Source organism: Zalophus californianus, chromosome 5, assembly GCF_009762305.2.
Source record: "Zalophus californianus isolate mZalCal1 chromosome 5, mZalCal1.pri.v2, whole genome shotgun sequence".
In the NCBI taxonomy this organism is placed as follows: Eukaryota; Metazoa; Chordata; class Mammalia; order Carnivora; family Otariidae; genus Zalophus; species Zalophus californianus.
In genome coordinates this window covers 89694717-89707882 of record NC_045599.1, presented here as the reverse complement: position 1 = coordinate 89707882, position 13166 = coordinate 89694717, and the positions used below count along the sequence as shown (strand labels likewise).

Genomic DNA, 13166 nt, shown 5'->3' with positions numbered 1-13166 from the left:
CCCTCTGGCTGCCGCACCGCCCCCTCAGCCTGACTGACAGGGGGCGGGGAGGGTGACATCTCCGTGGAGCCCACTAGCCTCCCGGGGCTGGCCCCCGACGCGCCGCTGGGGACCCCTGGGCGTCAGACTCGCGTCCAGCCCCAAGAGCCTAATCGGGTGGGGGAGACAATGCAGGAGCGGCAAGAGTAGGGAAGAAATACTACCTGCAGTTGGCTTTGGGGTTCAAATGGGTTCGAATCTCAGCTGTGTTTTTTATTAACTGTGGGACCTTGGGCTACTCAGCCTTCCTTTCTGAATGCCAGTTTCTTTTTCTGTAAAATAACGGATGATTCGCTCAACAGATGTTGATTGAGAGCGTTCGGACAGGTGCCAGGCAGGTTTGAGGCTGGAGACAGTGGAAAAGGAAACCAAGGCCCCTGCCCTTGGGGAGTTTACAATGATGTGTTTGTGTGTGTGCAGAAATGGGACACAGGACAGAAAACAAACGTGTCAACACTTAAACCTAACAAGGTTGTTTCAGCTTGTGACGAGTGTTATGAAGATAATGGCATGGTGATGTAACAGAATGACTAGAGGAAGGTGCTTGAGACAGAGTGCCCAGGGAAGGCCTGTGTGAGGAGGCCGGTGGAAGCAGAGACCCCAGAGAGGCACCCAGGCCAATATGGGCAAGATCTATAGAGAGGGAACTGCAAGTGCAAAGGCCCTGAGACAGGACTGTGCTTAGGAACAAGTAAAAGGAAGTGCAGCTGGAGAGCCAGGAGTGGATGAGGATGTAGACAAGACCACTTTTTCTGTGTGTGGTTATGGTGGGGGTTGTCAAGTGGCCATAGAATGCCAGGCACGCATAGGCCCTCAATTGGAGCTATGACAGAATTATGCCCAAGAAATTATGGGGTCCCAGAGGAAGGGGACTTTGGCAGCTTAGGGGAATCAGGGAAGCCTACACGGGAGGTGACATCTGTGCTAGGTCTCATGGGAGAGGTAAGCTTTTACCTGGAAGACAGGCTGGAACGGTATTTTAAGCTATGGGTATAGCAGGGGCAAAGGCACTGTGGCTGGAAATGCAGGGTGTGTAAATGACAGGTGATGCGGTGAGGAGGTAGCCAGACTGTGCAAGGGGCTGGGGAAAAAGTGTTCATAGGCCATTGGTAGAGTTGCAAATTGGTGCATGCTTTTTGGAAGGCAGTCTGCCAATGTTTACCTAAAACATAAATGCATGCTCCTTTTGAGCCGACAGTTGCCCTTTCAGGAATTCATTCCTTGGATCTACTCACACAAGGGCACAAAACCATTTGTGCAAGGATGCTCACTGCAGCACTGAAAATAATGCAAATGTCCATCTGTAAGGGGCTAGCTAGTTAATCGTGGGGCATCCATCCAGTGAAAGGATGAGCAGGACCCATGTCCACTGACATGGGAGTGTATCAAGAAATGGTGTGAAGTGAGAGAGAGAGGTGCTAAACTATAATGTGGGGAACTAGTCAGTTTTGATACATAGACACACATAGTTACATAAGACCCCTTATACACGAATATATACATACTTACATCTAGATATACAAAGATCACACCAGCAAGGATTTCCAAAAGACTGTTCACAGTAGTTGCCCCTGGCAAATGGGGCTGAGAGCACTCAGGGAGAGAAGTTTTTATATTTTATCACCTTCCTGCTTAGGCCATTTGGTTGTTTTACTTTGAATAGTATTTTACTTGTATAATTTAAAAAGTAGCACGGGGGACGTCTGTCATTATTTTTGGCCTCTTGGCATTGGAACTGTCCCCTTCTTATGTTCGGGGGATCTCCCACCTTCTGAGGCAGGGCCCACCTCCCCCTCTAGGAGCTGACAGTGCTTTCCTAGCCTTCCCTGAAGCCCAGACATGTGACTTCAGCCCCAGACACCCCAGCCCCAGACTTGGAACCTGAAGAAGCAGGGAAGGAGGGCAGTCGGCTCTGGTGAGGACAGGTGGTGTTGGTGGTAGCAGCTCCTACCAGGGACCACAAGCGGCAGTGACACTGCTTCTAGGAGCATCCAGCACCAACAGGGCAAGCCGCATTGTCCATGCCCAGCTGTAGCATCAGGAAGTCTTCTAGGGTCTGTTGGCAGTGTGATTTGGAGCATTAATCCAGGATGCGTTGTCTTCAAGGGGGACTCTCTGGCCTTCCTGGAGAGTTTCTGAGCTGCCCAGTATTGGAAAATAAAATCCTTATCTGCTTAAATTAGCCAGAAGCGATTTTTGTGACTCTTGACTAAGAACCCCAGAATGTCGGGGGCACCTGGGTGGCTCAGATGGTTAAGGGTCTGCCTTCAGCTCAGGTCATGATCCCAGGGTCCAGGGATTGAGCCCCGCATCGGGCTCCCTGCTCAGCGGGAAGCCTGCTTCTCCCTCTCCCTCTCCCTCTACTGTTCCCCCTGCTTGTGCTCTCTCACTCTCTCTGTCAAATAAATAAAAATCTTTTTGAAAACCCCAAAAAACAAAAAAAAAACCCAGAATGTCAAAATAGATGATGAAGAAGCAAGCAGGAGGGAGAGGAGGAAGAAAGACCACACGAAGGGTGTCTGTATTTCTACCGTAGGAACTGGGAAACCACTGAAGGGTTTTTAGCACCAGGGAGACCGAAATGAGATCTGCATTTTGTGGGGCCACATGGAGGTGAACAGTGGGAGGATGTGGGACACAGCAAGATCACGAGAAAGCTGGGGCAGAATCCAGTGGAGGGATGATGGAGCCCGAACTAGGGAAGCTGCAGTGAGGCTGGAACAGGACTGGAGGGACAGTTGGGTGTTGTTTAGGAGGTAACTTATTAGGTGTTGGGGAAGAGACAGAGGGATGAGTTGGGGGAAGAGTCCCAGGTTTCTGGCTTGGACAGCAAGTGAGAGATGCTGTTGCAAAATGAAACAGACATTGTGGGGGCGCCTGGGTGGCTCAGTCGGTTAAGCGTCTTCCTTTGGCTCAGGTCATGATCCCAGGGTCCTGGGATCAAGACCCGCATGGGGCTCCCTGCTCAGCGGGGAGCCTGCTTCTCCCTCTCCCTCTGCCTGCTGTTCCCCCTGCTTGTGCTCACTCTCTCTCGCTGTCAAATAAATAAATAAAATCTCAAAAAAAAAAAAAAAGAAACAGACATTGAGGAGATGGGGCAGCTTCTGAGATGGGGGGGTTGATGGAGAGCTTGTTTGAGGCCTAACTGGGGCCGATTGTGTGGTGCCTGTTGGACAAACCGGAGGAGGTGTCCAGCAGATAGGATATCTGAGCCTGGAGCTCAGGGGGTCCCTCAGGGCTGGCTTCAGGTGTAGGTTTGGGCCATGGTGTACTTGGAAATCTTTAACACGTGGCTTTCTAAAGCAGGGATATACCTTGATTTGTAGAGTTTGTCCACATCTGTGGTGTAAATTCTCTCTCTGTGATTGATTTCACTGTCAATGTGATGTCACAGAGCAGAGAACTGGGAAGAGATGAGCCATAGTATGGCCTCTTACAGTATTTTCACCATACAGATAAAATAGGTAAGAACAATCTTAAGAGCATGGATAATAGTAAAATAATTAGGAAGCTATGTTTTGAGTATTTATTATCTGTTTTAAACATAATTTATATAACCATAAGTTTATATAATTTAATTTTTTTATATTACAAGTAAAAATTTATTGACCTTGGGAAAGTACTTATATTTAATATTGCTTCTAATTTATTATAGGAATTACTTCCCAAAAATGTTAATCACAGCTGGATTAAAAGAGTATTTGAGAAATGTGGCAACGTTGTTTATATAAGCATACCACATTATAAATCTACTGGAGATCCAAAGGGATTTGCCTTTGTGGAATTTGAAACAAAAGAACAAGCAGCAAAAGCTATTGAGGTAGGTCCAGAACCTTTGGGAAGAAAGTTTCCTGAATCGTACTCCCAAGTGTCTGTCTTCCTCTTGAAGGTTAAAAAAAACTATATAATTTAATTTTTAATAATGACTTCAAGACCTGGCTCACAAACTCCTGAAACTGTAATAATTGCTCTCATGAGCTGGTCTAAGGCAGCCCAGTACCCCACTGGATTTGGAGTCATTAGCATGGAGGTGGTGGCTAGAGCCATGGGGAGGATGCAATTGACCAGGAGAACGTGGAGAGTGACAAGGAGAGGGTCCAGAACAGAATCCTGAGGCACTGCAAACTTCATGTGTGGCCAGGGGCAGAGGACTTGGCTAAAAGACTGAGAAGGAGCAGCACGGGGAAGAGGAGAAACTGGCGAGAGTGGTAGCAGGGAAACCAAAGGGATTAGAGAATAGCTGGTTAAATGCTACAGAGCGGCCAAGGTGATGAGGAGCGAGGAGTCCTCGGATTCATAGCAAGTGGGCCGTCAGGGACATTAACAGGAGCGCAGGGACTATGGGAACCCAGGAGGGAAGGGGCACCTCCAGAAAGCCTCTAGGAGAAAGTGACATTCAGGCTGGGTTTTGAAAGATGAGAAGGACCTTACAAGCAATGGTGAGCATTCTCGGCAGAAGATTCGGCAGGTGGAAAAGTCCAGAGTGTGAAGGGAGCAGAAGACAGGTTCCATTCTGAATCAGGCAGGAAGTTCGTTTGGCTGCTAATACAGAAGCTTAGGCAAAGGAGGATTTTATTCTTTCACTTAAAGAAGTCCAGTGGTAGGCAGGCCACAGTTGGTTTGATAACTTCACATTCATCAGGAACCTAGATTCCTACCTTCCTGCTCCACCATTTTTAGTACATGAATTCTACCTTCAAGGTCATCTCATGGTCCAAGATGGCTGCCAGAGCTCCAGCCATCATATCTATGCAGAAAGCAGGAGGAGAGGAAGGAGGGTAAAAGAGCACCTGCCAGTTGTCTGTCTCTCACATGGAGTTTTCAGAAGCTAACAACTACAGCTAGGCCTCGCTGTAGGGAGGCTGGAAAAGTGTGGTCATCTACCTGGGCATATGACTTCCCGGAATCAAAGTATGAGAAGGGGAGAGTGGTTACTGAGTGGGCCACTAGCTTCTCTGTCGCTATTTCTTTTTGCATCCAACTTTTTTAACTTCAAACCTAGAGAAAAGTTGTAAGCATACTACATTGAATAAAATCTTCAGAAAAGTTGCAATATTAATATAATGAATACCCGAATATTCTTCACCTAGACTCACCAGGTGTTAACGTGTGCTACATCTTTCTTTGTCTCTCTATGTACTGTCTCCAGAAGAAGGCAGCATGGTTACTGGGCTGCCACCTTCCAGCACAATGGATTCTTTACCCTGTGTCACACTGCTGCCCACCTTCTCCCCCTCTCCCCTTTAGGGCACAGGATGGCAGAGCCCAGGCCCCTGGGCCTCTCTCTGGTCAGGCCCTAATCCTGTGAGTTCTCCAGGACCTCTCCACCTTTCTGTTTTTTCTCCTCCAGGAAAATGGGCCTCTCCCTTCCTCTCATCCCTTTTCTCTTCCTAAGAATGTACTAAGGAGAATGGTTGTTGAAGCTTGGGGGAGGGAAGGGTGGGAGAATGTGGGGAAGGGTTGGGAGAAAATCCCCGCCCGGTGCAGCTGGAGCAGAAGGCATTCTCTTAAGAGGATCATGTGGATCCTGGTGAACCCAGGCCTGCCTGGGTTTTTGAAAATCCAGATGGGTCTTTGTAACTCTGTGTGGGGTGCCTGACAGTGTGATTAAATATTTATCAACATTCCTGCTGTCCAGAGGCCTCAGGGTGGGGAGGAAGACAGGCAGGCAGAGTGGGAGCTGAAAACAGAGAGAGGAGTGAATGGTATTTATCGCAAGCCTATCACGTCCCTGGCATGGCATCCATTATATCATTAATTCCTAAAATCAATCCTGTAAAACAGGCATTTTCAATCCCCCCCCCCCCTTTACAGATGAGGGAGGCAACACCCAAAGAGAGGAAATCATATAACCGGCCATCGGCATCTATTCTCAGTTTCTCCAGGATGCCTAGCGCATGCCAGGCACGGTTCTAGTACCAGAGATTCAGCAGAAAACAAGACCATGAAGTCCTTGCTCTTCTAAAACTTAAATTCTGGTAGGAAGCGACAGACAGCCAATGAACTAGTGACCAAATAAAATGTTTTAGATGGTGTTGCTCGTGTCCAAATCAGTGCTGTCCACCTTGCTCAATCTAAAGGTCAACTCTCCCTCCTCACCCTGCCCTCTGAGGCCTTGCTAAGAGCCAGGCCCTGCCTTAGAGACTAGAGAACCCAGCTGTGACTGAGAGAGACTTTGGTTCTTCTGTTCTAGTAGAGGAAGGCAGATGAGTAAAATGAATAAGTAGAATATATGTGTCAGGTGTCAGGAGGTGCTATGCTGGGAGGGTAAGCCAAGAGGAGAAAGGGCATGGAAAGTGTTGGAGTGGAGGTGAGGGCTTGAACAGTTACATACAGTGGGCAGGGAAGGCCTCACTTGAGTTAGGAATTGAGGGGAGAACCCGTGTAAGGTCTTGAGGCTGGAGCGTGTGGTCTATTTTTTATTGAAATATAGTTGACAAAAAATGTTCATTCATTTCAGACATACAAGATAGTGATTTGACAACTCTGTAAGTTATGCTATGGAGAGTGGTCAGCTTTAGATAAGATGGTCAGGGAGGCCCTCTTTGAGAAGACAACATTTGAGCCCAGCCCTGAAGGATAAGAAGTCAGTCACGCAAAGAGTTGGAGAGGAAATGGCAAGTGCAAAGGTCCTGAGGCAGGAGCCAATCTGGCTTGTTGGAGGATCAGTGTGCTTGGGGCACTTTGAGGCTGGATCATGCAGAAACCTGCAGGCCCAGAACCTGGCCTTTGGGTCACATCCTCGGTGTCCTGGAGGGTTTTAAACAGAGGACTTAAGTGATCAGATTAATATTTTAAAATGAGCCCTCTGAGGCAAGAGGAGAATGTTCTGTAAGGAGGCAGAAGTAGAAGCAAGGAGAATGTTAGGAGAGACTTGGGCAGTGGCCCAGGCCAGAGATGGCAGGGCTTTCCTTGAGTGGGGGCAGTGGGGAGTCAAAGGAATGGGCAGATTCAAGATATTTTAGGAACAGTATGGTAGGATTGGGGTACAGGAGCCCACTGTGCAGAAGTTCTCCACAGATAGACTGGGGAGGGCTTTGAGTAGGGACCAGGACCCCATAGGGCCGGGGGTTTGCTCTTCAGGGCTTTCCTTAGTGACCTAACTCCAGAGTCCACAGGCTGTCCCATGCTGGGAGATGTGGAAGAAGGTGGAAAGGGGTACTGTGGCTAGCAGGGGCATTCCATGCCAGGCTCTGGGCCAGGACTCTAAGGCAGCTAAGACCATGCCTGGCACTTGGGGAGGGTCCTTTCTCCCTTTCTTTCCATCAAATATAGATTCAAGATCTCTCCCCAAGCCTGGCCCTCCTCCAGGGCTTCCTCTGTCCAAAATTCTTTGACACTCTTCCAATCAGGAGGTAGGATTATGTCCCTGTCTTTGAATGTGGGCCCTGGGACACTAATAGAATACAGTGGACACGATGCTGTGCCAGGTTTTGGGCCCAGGCCTTAAGAAACTGGCAGCTTCTGCTTCCCGTCTCTTGGGATGCTGCTTCTGGGAACCTAGCCACCATGCTGTGAGGAAGCCAAGAGGCCACATGGAGAGGTACACAGAGCGGTCCCAGCCAACACTCCCAGCTGAGGTTCCAGCCAACAGCCGGCATCAACTGCCCCCCGGAGTGAGCAGATGACTCTAGCCCCAGCCTGTAAGCCACTCCAGCTGACAGCACTTTGGAGCAGAGGCGAGCTGTCCCTGCTGAGCACAACCTGAATTGTACATCTGTGAGCAAAATAGAGGATTGTTGCTGTTTTAAGCCACTAAGTTTGGGGTGGTTTGTTATGTAGCAACAGGTAGTTGGGACATTGTGCCCCACCTCTCCAGAGCCTAGCCATCACCAAATGCCAGGGAGTCTTCCTTCTAAACACATGAAATCCATCATGTTCTCTCCATCTTCCCTGTCAGGGGATCTGTCACCTGGACAACTACATTAGCAACTTAATAGATCTCCTCCCATGCACTCTTGCTACCACAGAGTCTGTTTGCTACACAGCAGCCCAAAGAACCTGCTGGAAAGCACCTCTGATTACCTCCCCAGCCCATATGTATCCACTTGAAGCACTCAGTGTTTCTCCATTTTCCTAAGATCAAGACCTACTATCCTTTCCTCCTTTGAGCATGAGCCACACTGGTCTTTCTTTTTTTCCTCCAGTGTCCCATGTTCCCTTTGCCCCTGGGCCTTTGCACATGCTGCTCCCAGTCCCTGAGATGCCCTTCTCCACCCACCTAGTTAACTCTTGTTCATGCTTTAGGTATCAGCTCGAACATCACCTCATCCGTGAACTGCTTCTAAGTTAGTGGTTCTCGAAATGGGGTTCTTGACCAGCATCCTCAGGGAGCTTGTTAGAAATGCCAATTTTCAGGCCCAAGCCCAGGGCTAAGGAATCAGATTCTGGGGGCAGGGCCCAGCAGCCTGTTTAACAAGGTGAGTGCAGGTGAGTCTGATCCATGCGTTTGAGAACTGCCACTCTAAAGCCTCCAGTTCAGGTAATGGACTTTATCTTTTCCCATCTGCGAACTCCTTTCCTTCAGAGGTCTGAATTTGTGACTACCCAGGTGTTTGTAAGAGTACCTACTGTTTGGCTCCCCCTGAGAGAGCAGAGCACAGAGGCCGCTCAGTTTTGGCCCCTCCCTGCCTCCCAGCACCTAGCCCCATGCCGGGCATGTACCTGAAGCTTAGGGTATGTGGGTTGGACAGATATTGACTGTCAGCCTCCATGTAGTCAAGGGCTTCCCTGGGTGTGGGGGGAGGAGACTAGTCCCTTTATAGATCTCAGACCCTAGAAGTGGCCAAGAGGAGGATGAGAAATTTGGGGAGGCCTCAGCCCCTGCAGATAAGGGTGCTGTTGAGAAGGCAGGGGAAGAGTAGCCAGAACCAGGGCTTTTCCCTCCTCCTCCCTTTCCCCATCCCTCTGCTCTCCCTCCCTCCAGCACCCTGGGGTAGCCCTCAGCTGATTTGTATTGACCACTGCACCAGGCCCTGTTTTATGGGCTTATGTATTTTATATTTAGTACAATAAGCTTCTGAGTTGTATATCATTAACATTCCCATTTTACAGATAAGGAAATGGAGACTCGGAGGTTCAGGACTTGGCTGAGGTCTGGGCAGGGAGGCTTTGAAGCCAGGCTATAAGACTGTTGCACTGTCTTCCCCCAGCGCACCCCCATCACTGCTGGGTGGAGAACACTCAGATGAGCCGGGCAGCAGGAAGCAGTAGTGCAGTGGACCAGCGGGGCCCTATGGCACCGCATTTGCCCTTCCAAAGGGCGGCCTCAGCCACAGTGAGGTGGAGGTCCCGGTGTTGTGAGACCTTTCCAAATTTTCAAGAGTAACCAAAAATGTAGATTTTTAATGCATAATCTCCCTGTTTCTAAATGATTATGTACTTTAAAAAATTCAGAAGCTTCCAGATGCTGGTGTCAGATGACATTGGTAGCCAAATGGGGGTGGTGAATGGCAGCAGAGGCAAACACAGAGACACTCCAATGCACAACTAAGGTCTCTGACCTGGCCATGGACACTGGCCATGTCAGAGTTGCTGCTTCTGCCCTCTCTGGGATGGTCCCGCTTTAAATTCTAGGCCCATCCTCCATGGGATGTGATTGCACTAAGGGCACATCCCCAATATTGACCCTTACCTTCGTGTGACCCAGCCGGCACATGGCCAGCACTGTATGGGTGGTGGCTGGGTTTGTCTGGTCACACCTGTCCCCCTCCCACCTGCCTGCATGCAGAAGATGCTCACTAAATGCTTGCTGATGGACTGCATAGCGCAAGCCCTTTCCCCTCTGAGCTCCCACCACACCACGCTGGCTCCTCCCTATCCCGTGCTCTGGGGGTGGGGGGTGGGGGTGGGGTAGCGCTGGTGGGTTAAAAGCCGGCAGCTGGGGGCCAACTGGGATGAAGACCAAGCTGTTGCATGGCTACTGCCAGTCCTGTAAGTCCATCTCCCTGCTCCTCATTCAGCAAGGGATGGGGCTGGTGGGATGGGGGATGGGGTGGCTGGGCTGGAGCTTGCTGCTCACCCCGATTCCCTTCTTTGGTTAGGCCAGAGATGCCGAGGGTGGAATCCGAAAGCTGGGGGAGAAGGAAGAGAAAAAGGAAGAGAAAGAGGGGGCAGCAGGGCCGGTCTTGATGGCAGAAGGGGCTCTGAATCCCCCTGGGGCCCTGCTGTCCCAGAGGAGGAAGGCCCAGGGGGTGGGCCCCCAGGGGGTCAAGTTGGAGTTACACCCACTGCTGAACAGGTAAGGCAGGTTTTGTGGCCTTGCATCAGACCTTCCTCTGTTGGCCCCAGTTCCTCATCCAAGAAAGGTCAGAACTGGCATAAGACTTGGGCCCTATTGGCCCTTCTGGCCTTAACCCAACTGAGATTCTGGGTTAGATTCCCCCATCCTGCCCCAGCCTTTCAGGATAACTGACTCCAGTCACGGTGGGGGTGGGGGTGCTGTGCCCAAATCCTATCTCCTCATTTGTCCCTGAAGGCATGACTTCCCCGCCAGCACAGGTGCTGCTGGTGATGGGCCTGGGAAGGCTCTCTGCTTCCTCCTGGCCTCCCCTCCCCCCAGGTGGGCTCTGTGGTTTTTCAAGAATGACCGCAGCCGCGCCTGGCAGGATAACCTGCATCTCGTCACCAAGTTTGACACTGTGGAGGACTTCTGGGCGTAAGTGTCTGCTCCTCGCAGACAAGGCCAGAGCCAGGGAGTTCTGAGCTGGGGATCCTTCCCAGGCCCCACCCCTCCAAGGAGTTGTTTCCTACCTAGCTCTCCCTGCTCTCCCTGGGACCTCTCAGCGTTTGCTGAGGGCTGGGGCTTGGTGGGTTCTGCTTGGGGGTGGGGATCCTTGGGGCTGGTATATGGGCCCCCCTGAAACTTTCCTGAGGCTTTGGGAAAGCGCCTGGGAGGTGGGAGAAACCAGGAGTTGTCCCTGACTCTGCTGCTCCAAGGCTTTGTGGTCCTGGGCAGGTTCTTTTCCCTCTCTGAGCTTGTCTCTGCCATAAAAGGAGGATTAGGCTGCCTGATTGTGTCCATGGGTAATCAAGGGAAGGGTTCTGAAAGGTGCACCACAAACCCCAGTGGTGGTTGAGAGTCTGGGGCTCAGCTGGAGGGGCGCTTGGACCCCCCCCTCCCCACCCACCCCCAGCACTGGGACTCTAAAAGCCTCCCCAGGGGGTTTGGATGGTCAGGGAAGGCTCCAGGGAGAAGGTGGGATTTGAGGTTTTGGGTAAGTAGGGATGGAATTCCAGGCAGGGGCTGAGAGGGTGAGTGTGAACAATGTTTTGGAGGCCTGAAGGGTGGGTGGAAAACACTAGAGTCTGGTAAGAAGTTGGGGAAATGAGGCAAGTTGGAACCAGGCTGTAAAAAGTCTGGACTTAGCCTGGGTTGGGGGCGGGGGGGCTCTCTCCAGGATGTACAGTCACATCCAACTGGCCAGTAAGCTCTCTTCCGGCTGTGACTACGCCCTCTTCAAGGTAAGCTCTGCCTCCCCAGCCCCCACCCCCACCCCAACTCAGACCACAAGAGGGCTGAGCCTCCTCAGCTTCTGCGTTCCTCCCTCATGGAGAGCTTGCTGGGGGAAGGGGGTTGAGGGGGGGTTTGTCACAGACAGCCTTCCTCAGAGCCGAGATGTGACTTCCATCCTGAGGAAATGCTACACAGAAGCGTGGACAGTGTCAGACTGGAGCTGTACTACCTCGTGGGACCTTTAAGAGTCTGGAAGGGGAGGGGGGGAAAAGGGGGAACTCGGAAGGAGCCCAGGTTCCTGGCCTGGCTCCTTAACTAGGGACGTGTGTCAGAATTCCCCCGGGAACATTCCACATCAATGTCCAGGCCTTCATCACTGTTCATCTCTGGAGGTACTGACCCAGCAGGTGTGTGCGGTGGGGCCCTACCATCCGTGTTTAAAGGTGATTTATGCCCAGCCTGGGATGTACACACTATGGTTGCCCCAGAGGCTTCCTTAATAATTACCCCCCTGCCCCTGGCTTGAACTCTTGCCTCAAGGAACTCAATTCAGTAAAGGAGACAAACATAACCGTACATCTACAAGGCTACAAAAGGTGACAAATGTTGAGGATCAGAGGTTTGGGGGAGCTCGTGGGAGGGTCTGGGGGGCTGAGTGGCTGGTGGTGGAACTTGCTTGTTCAGAGGGGATGGAGGCAAGGGGGACCCTGGCCTCTGGAGGCTTAGTTCGGGGCCAGAGCAGGGCCTGGGAAGGTGGCTGGGCACCCACTTCCCTTTGAACAAAGGGAGGCAGTTGATTTGTCATTCCACCTCTTAGGATGGCATTGAGCCCATGTGGGAAGATAGCAGGAATAAGAGGGGTGGCCGCTGGCTGGTCAGTCTCGCCAAGCAGCAGCGCCACAGTGAGCTGGACCGCCTGTGGCTGGAGACCGTGAGTGGGGAGGGGAGGGGGGAGGGGACGGTCCCCCACTCGAAGAGGCTGGGCTGGTGTGGTGTTAGTGGTCTCCAGGATAGTGGGAGCACTCCCTGTGACTCAGGTAGAGGTCTCACCATCCTCCCTTTCTGGCCCCAGCTGCTGTGTCTGATCGGGGAGAGCTTTGAGGAGCACAGCAGGGAGGTGTGTGGGGCTGTCATCAACATCCGCACCAAGGGGGACAAGATCGCCGTGTGGACGAGGGAGGCAGAGAACCAGGCGGGCGTGCTGCACATCGGGTGAGGCGTAGCTCTGGCACAGGGTTTGTTCCAGGGGAAAAGGTGAGTAGATGTGCCAGGTGGTGGCTTGGCCTGTGAGGGAGGCGTCTGAAACTTTCCGTGTCATCTCCCCCTTCTTCCTTACCCACCTGTATGAGGGTTTGGAATCCAGATTTCAAGCTATTTCTAGCAGGTCTCTTCTTTTGCATTAAAGAGTCCTGTTTTGGGTTTCCACATAGGTAAGACCCACAAAGAGTCATGGTGGCTGGAACCAGGGTAGGAGCTCTGGGCAAAGGACCCAGGGTCCCAGGTTATCTCCAGTACCTGCAGGTGATTATCTCCTTTCCTCTCCTATTCATCCTCCAGGCAGGTCTACAAAGAGCGCCTGGGCCTCTCCACGAAGGTCGTCATTGGGTACCAGGCCCACGCAGACACGGCCACCAAGAGCAACTCCCTAGCCAAGAATAAGTTTGTGGTCTGA

General features: G+C 51.5%; 1 protein-coding gene and 1 long non-coding RNA gene across 2 annotated transcripts; both read left to right on the top strand.

Moving 5' to 3' along the window:
• Positions 1-3432: 3432 nt before the first annotated feature.
• On the top strand, positions 3433-6044 carry LOC113928400. Its single transcript, XR_003521895.2, has 3 exons — positions 3433-3503; positions 3695-3859; positions 5854-6044. It is a non-coding gene; the product is annotated as an uncharacterized LOC113928400 (long non-coding RNA).
• A 2644-nt stretch (positions 6045-8688) lies between these two features.
• On the top strand, positions 8689-13166 carry EIF4E1B (eukaryotic translation initiation factor 4E family member 1B). Its single transcript, XM_027604403.1, has 7 exons — positions 8689-8715; positions 10083-10279; positions 10601-10696; positions 11439-11502; positions 12312-12425; positions 12567-12706; positions 13052-13166. Exons 1-7 carry the CDS (start codon positions 8689-8691, stop codon positions 13164-13166), a joined length of 753 nt encoding a protein of 250 aa, XP_027460204.1.

Bases quoted from the DNA above. Each gene is read 5' to 3' on its own strand.
- EIF4E1B (XM_027604403.1), top strand. From the start codon at position 8,689: ATGCCGGGCATGTACCTGAAGCTTAGG. The intron at 8,716-10,082 runs GTATGTGGGTTG...TTCTTTGGTTAG, and splicing joins GCATGTACCTGAAGCTTAGG to GCCAGAGATGCCGAGGGTGG. The intron at 10,697-11,438 runs GTAAGTGTCTGC...GGCTCTCTCCAG, and splicing joins ACTGTGGAGGACTTCTGGGC to GATGTACAGTCACATCCAAC.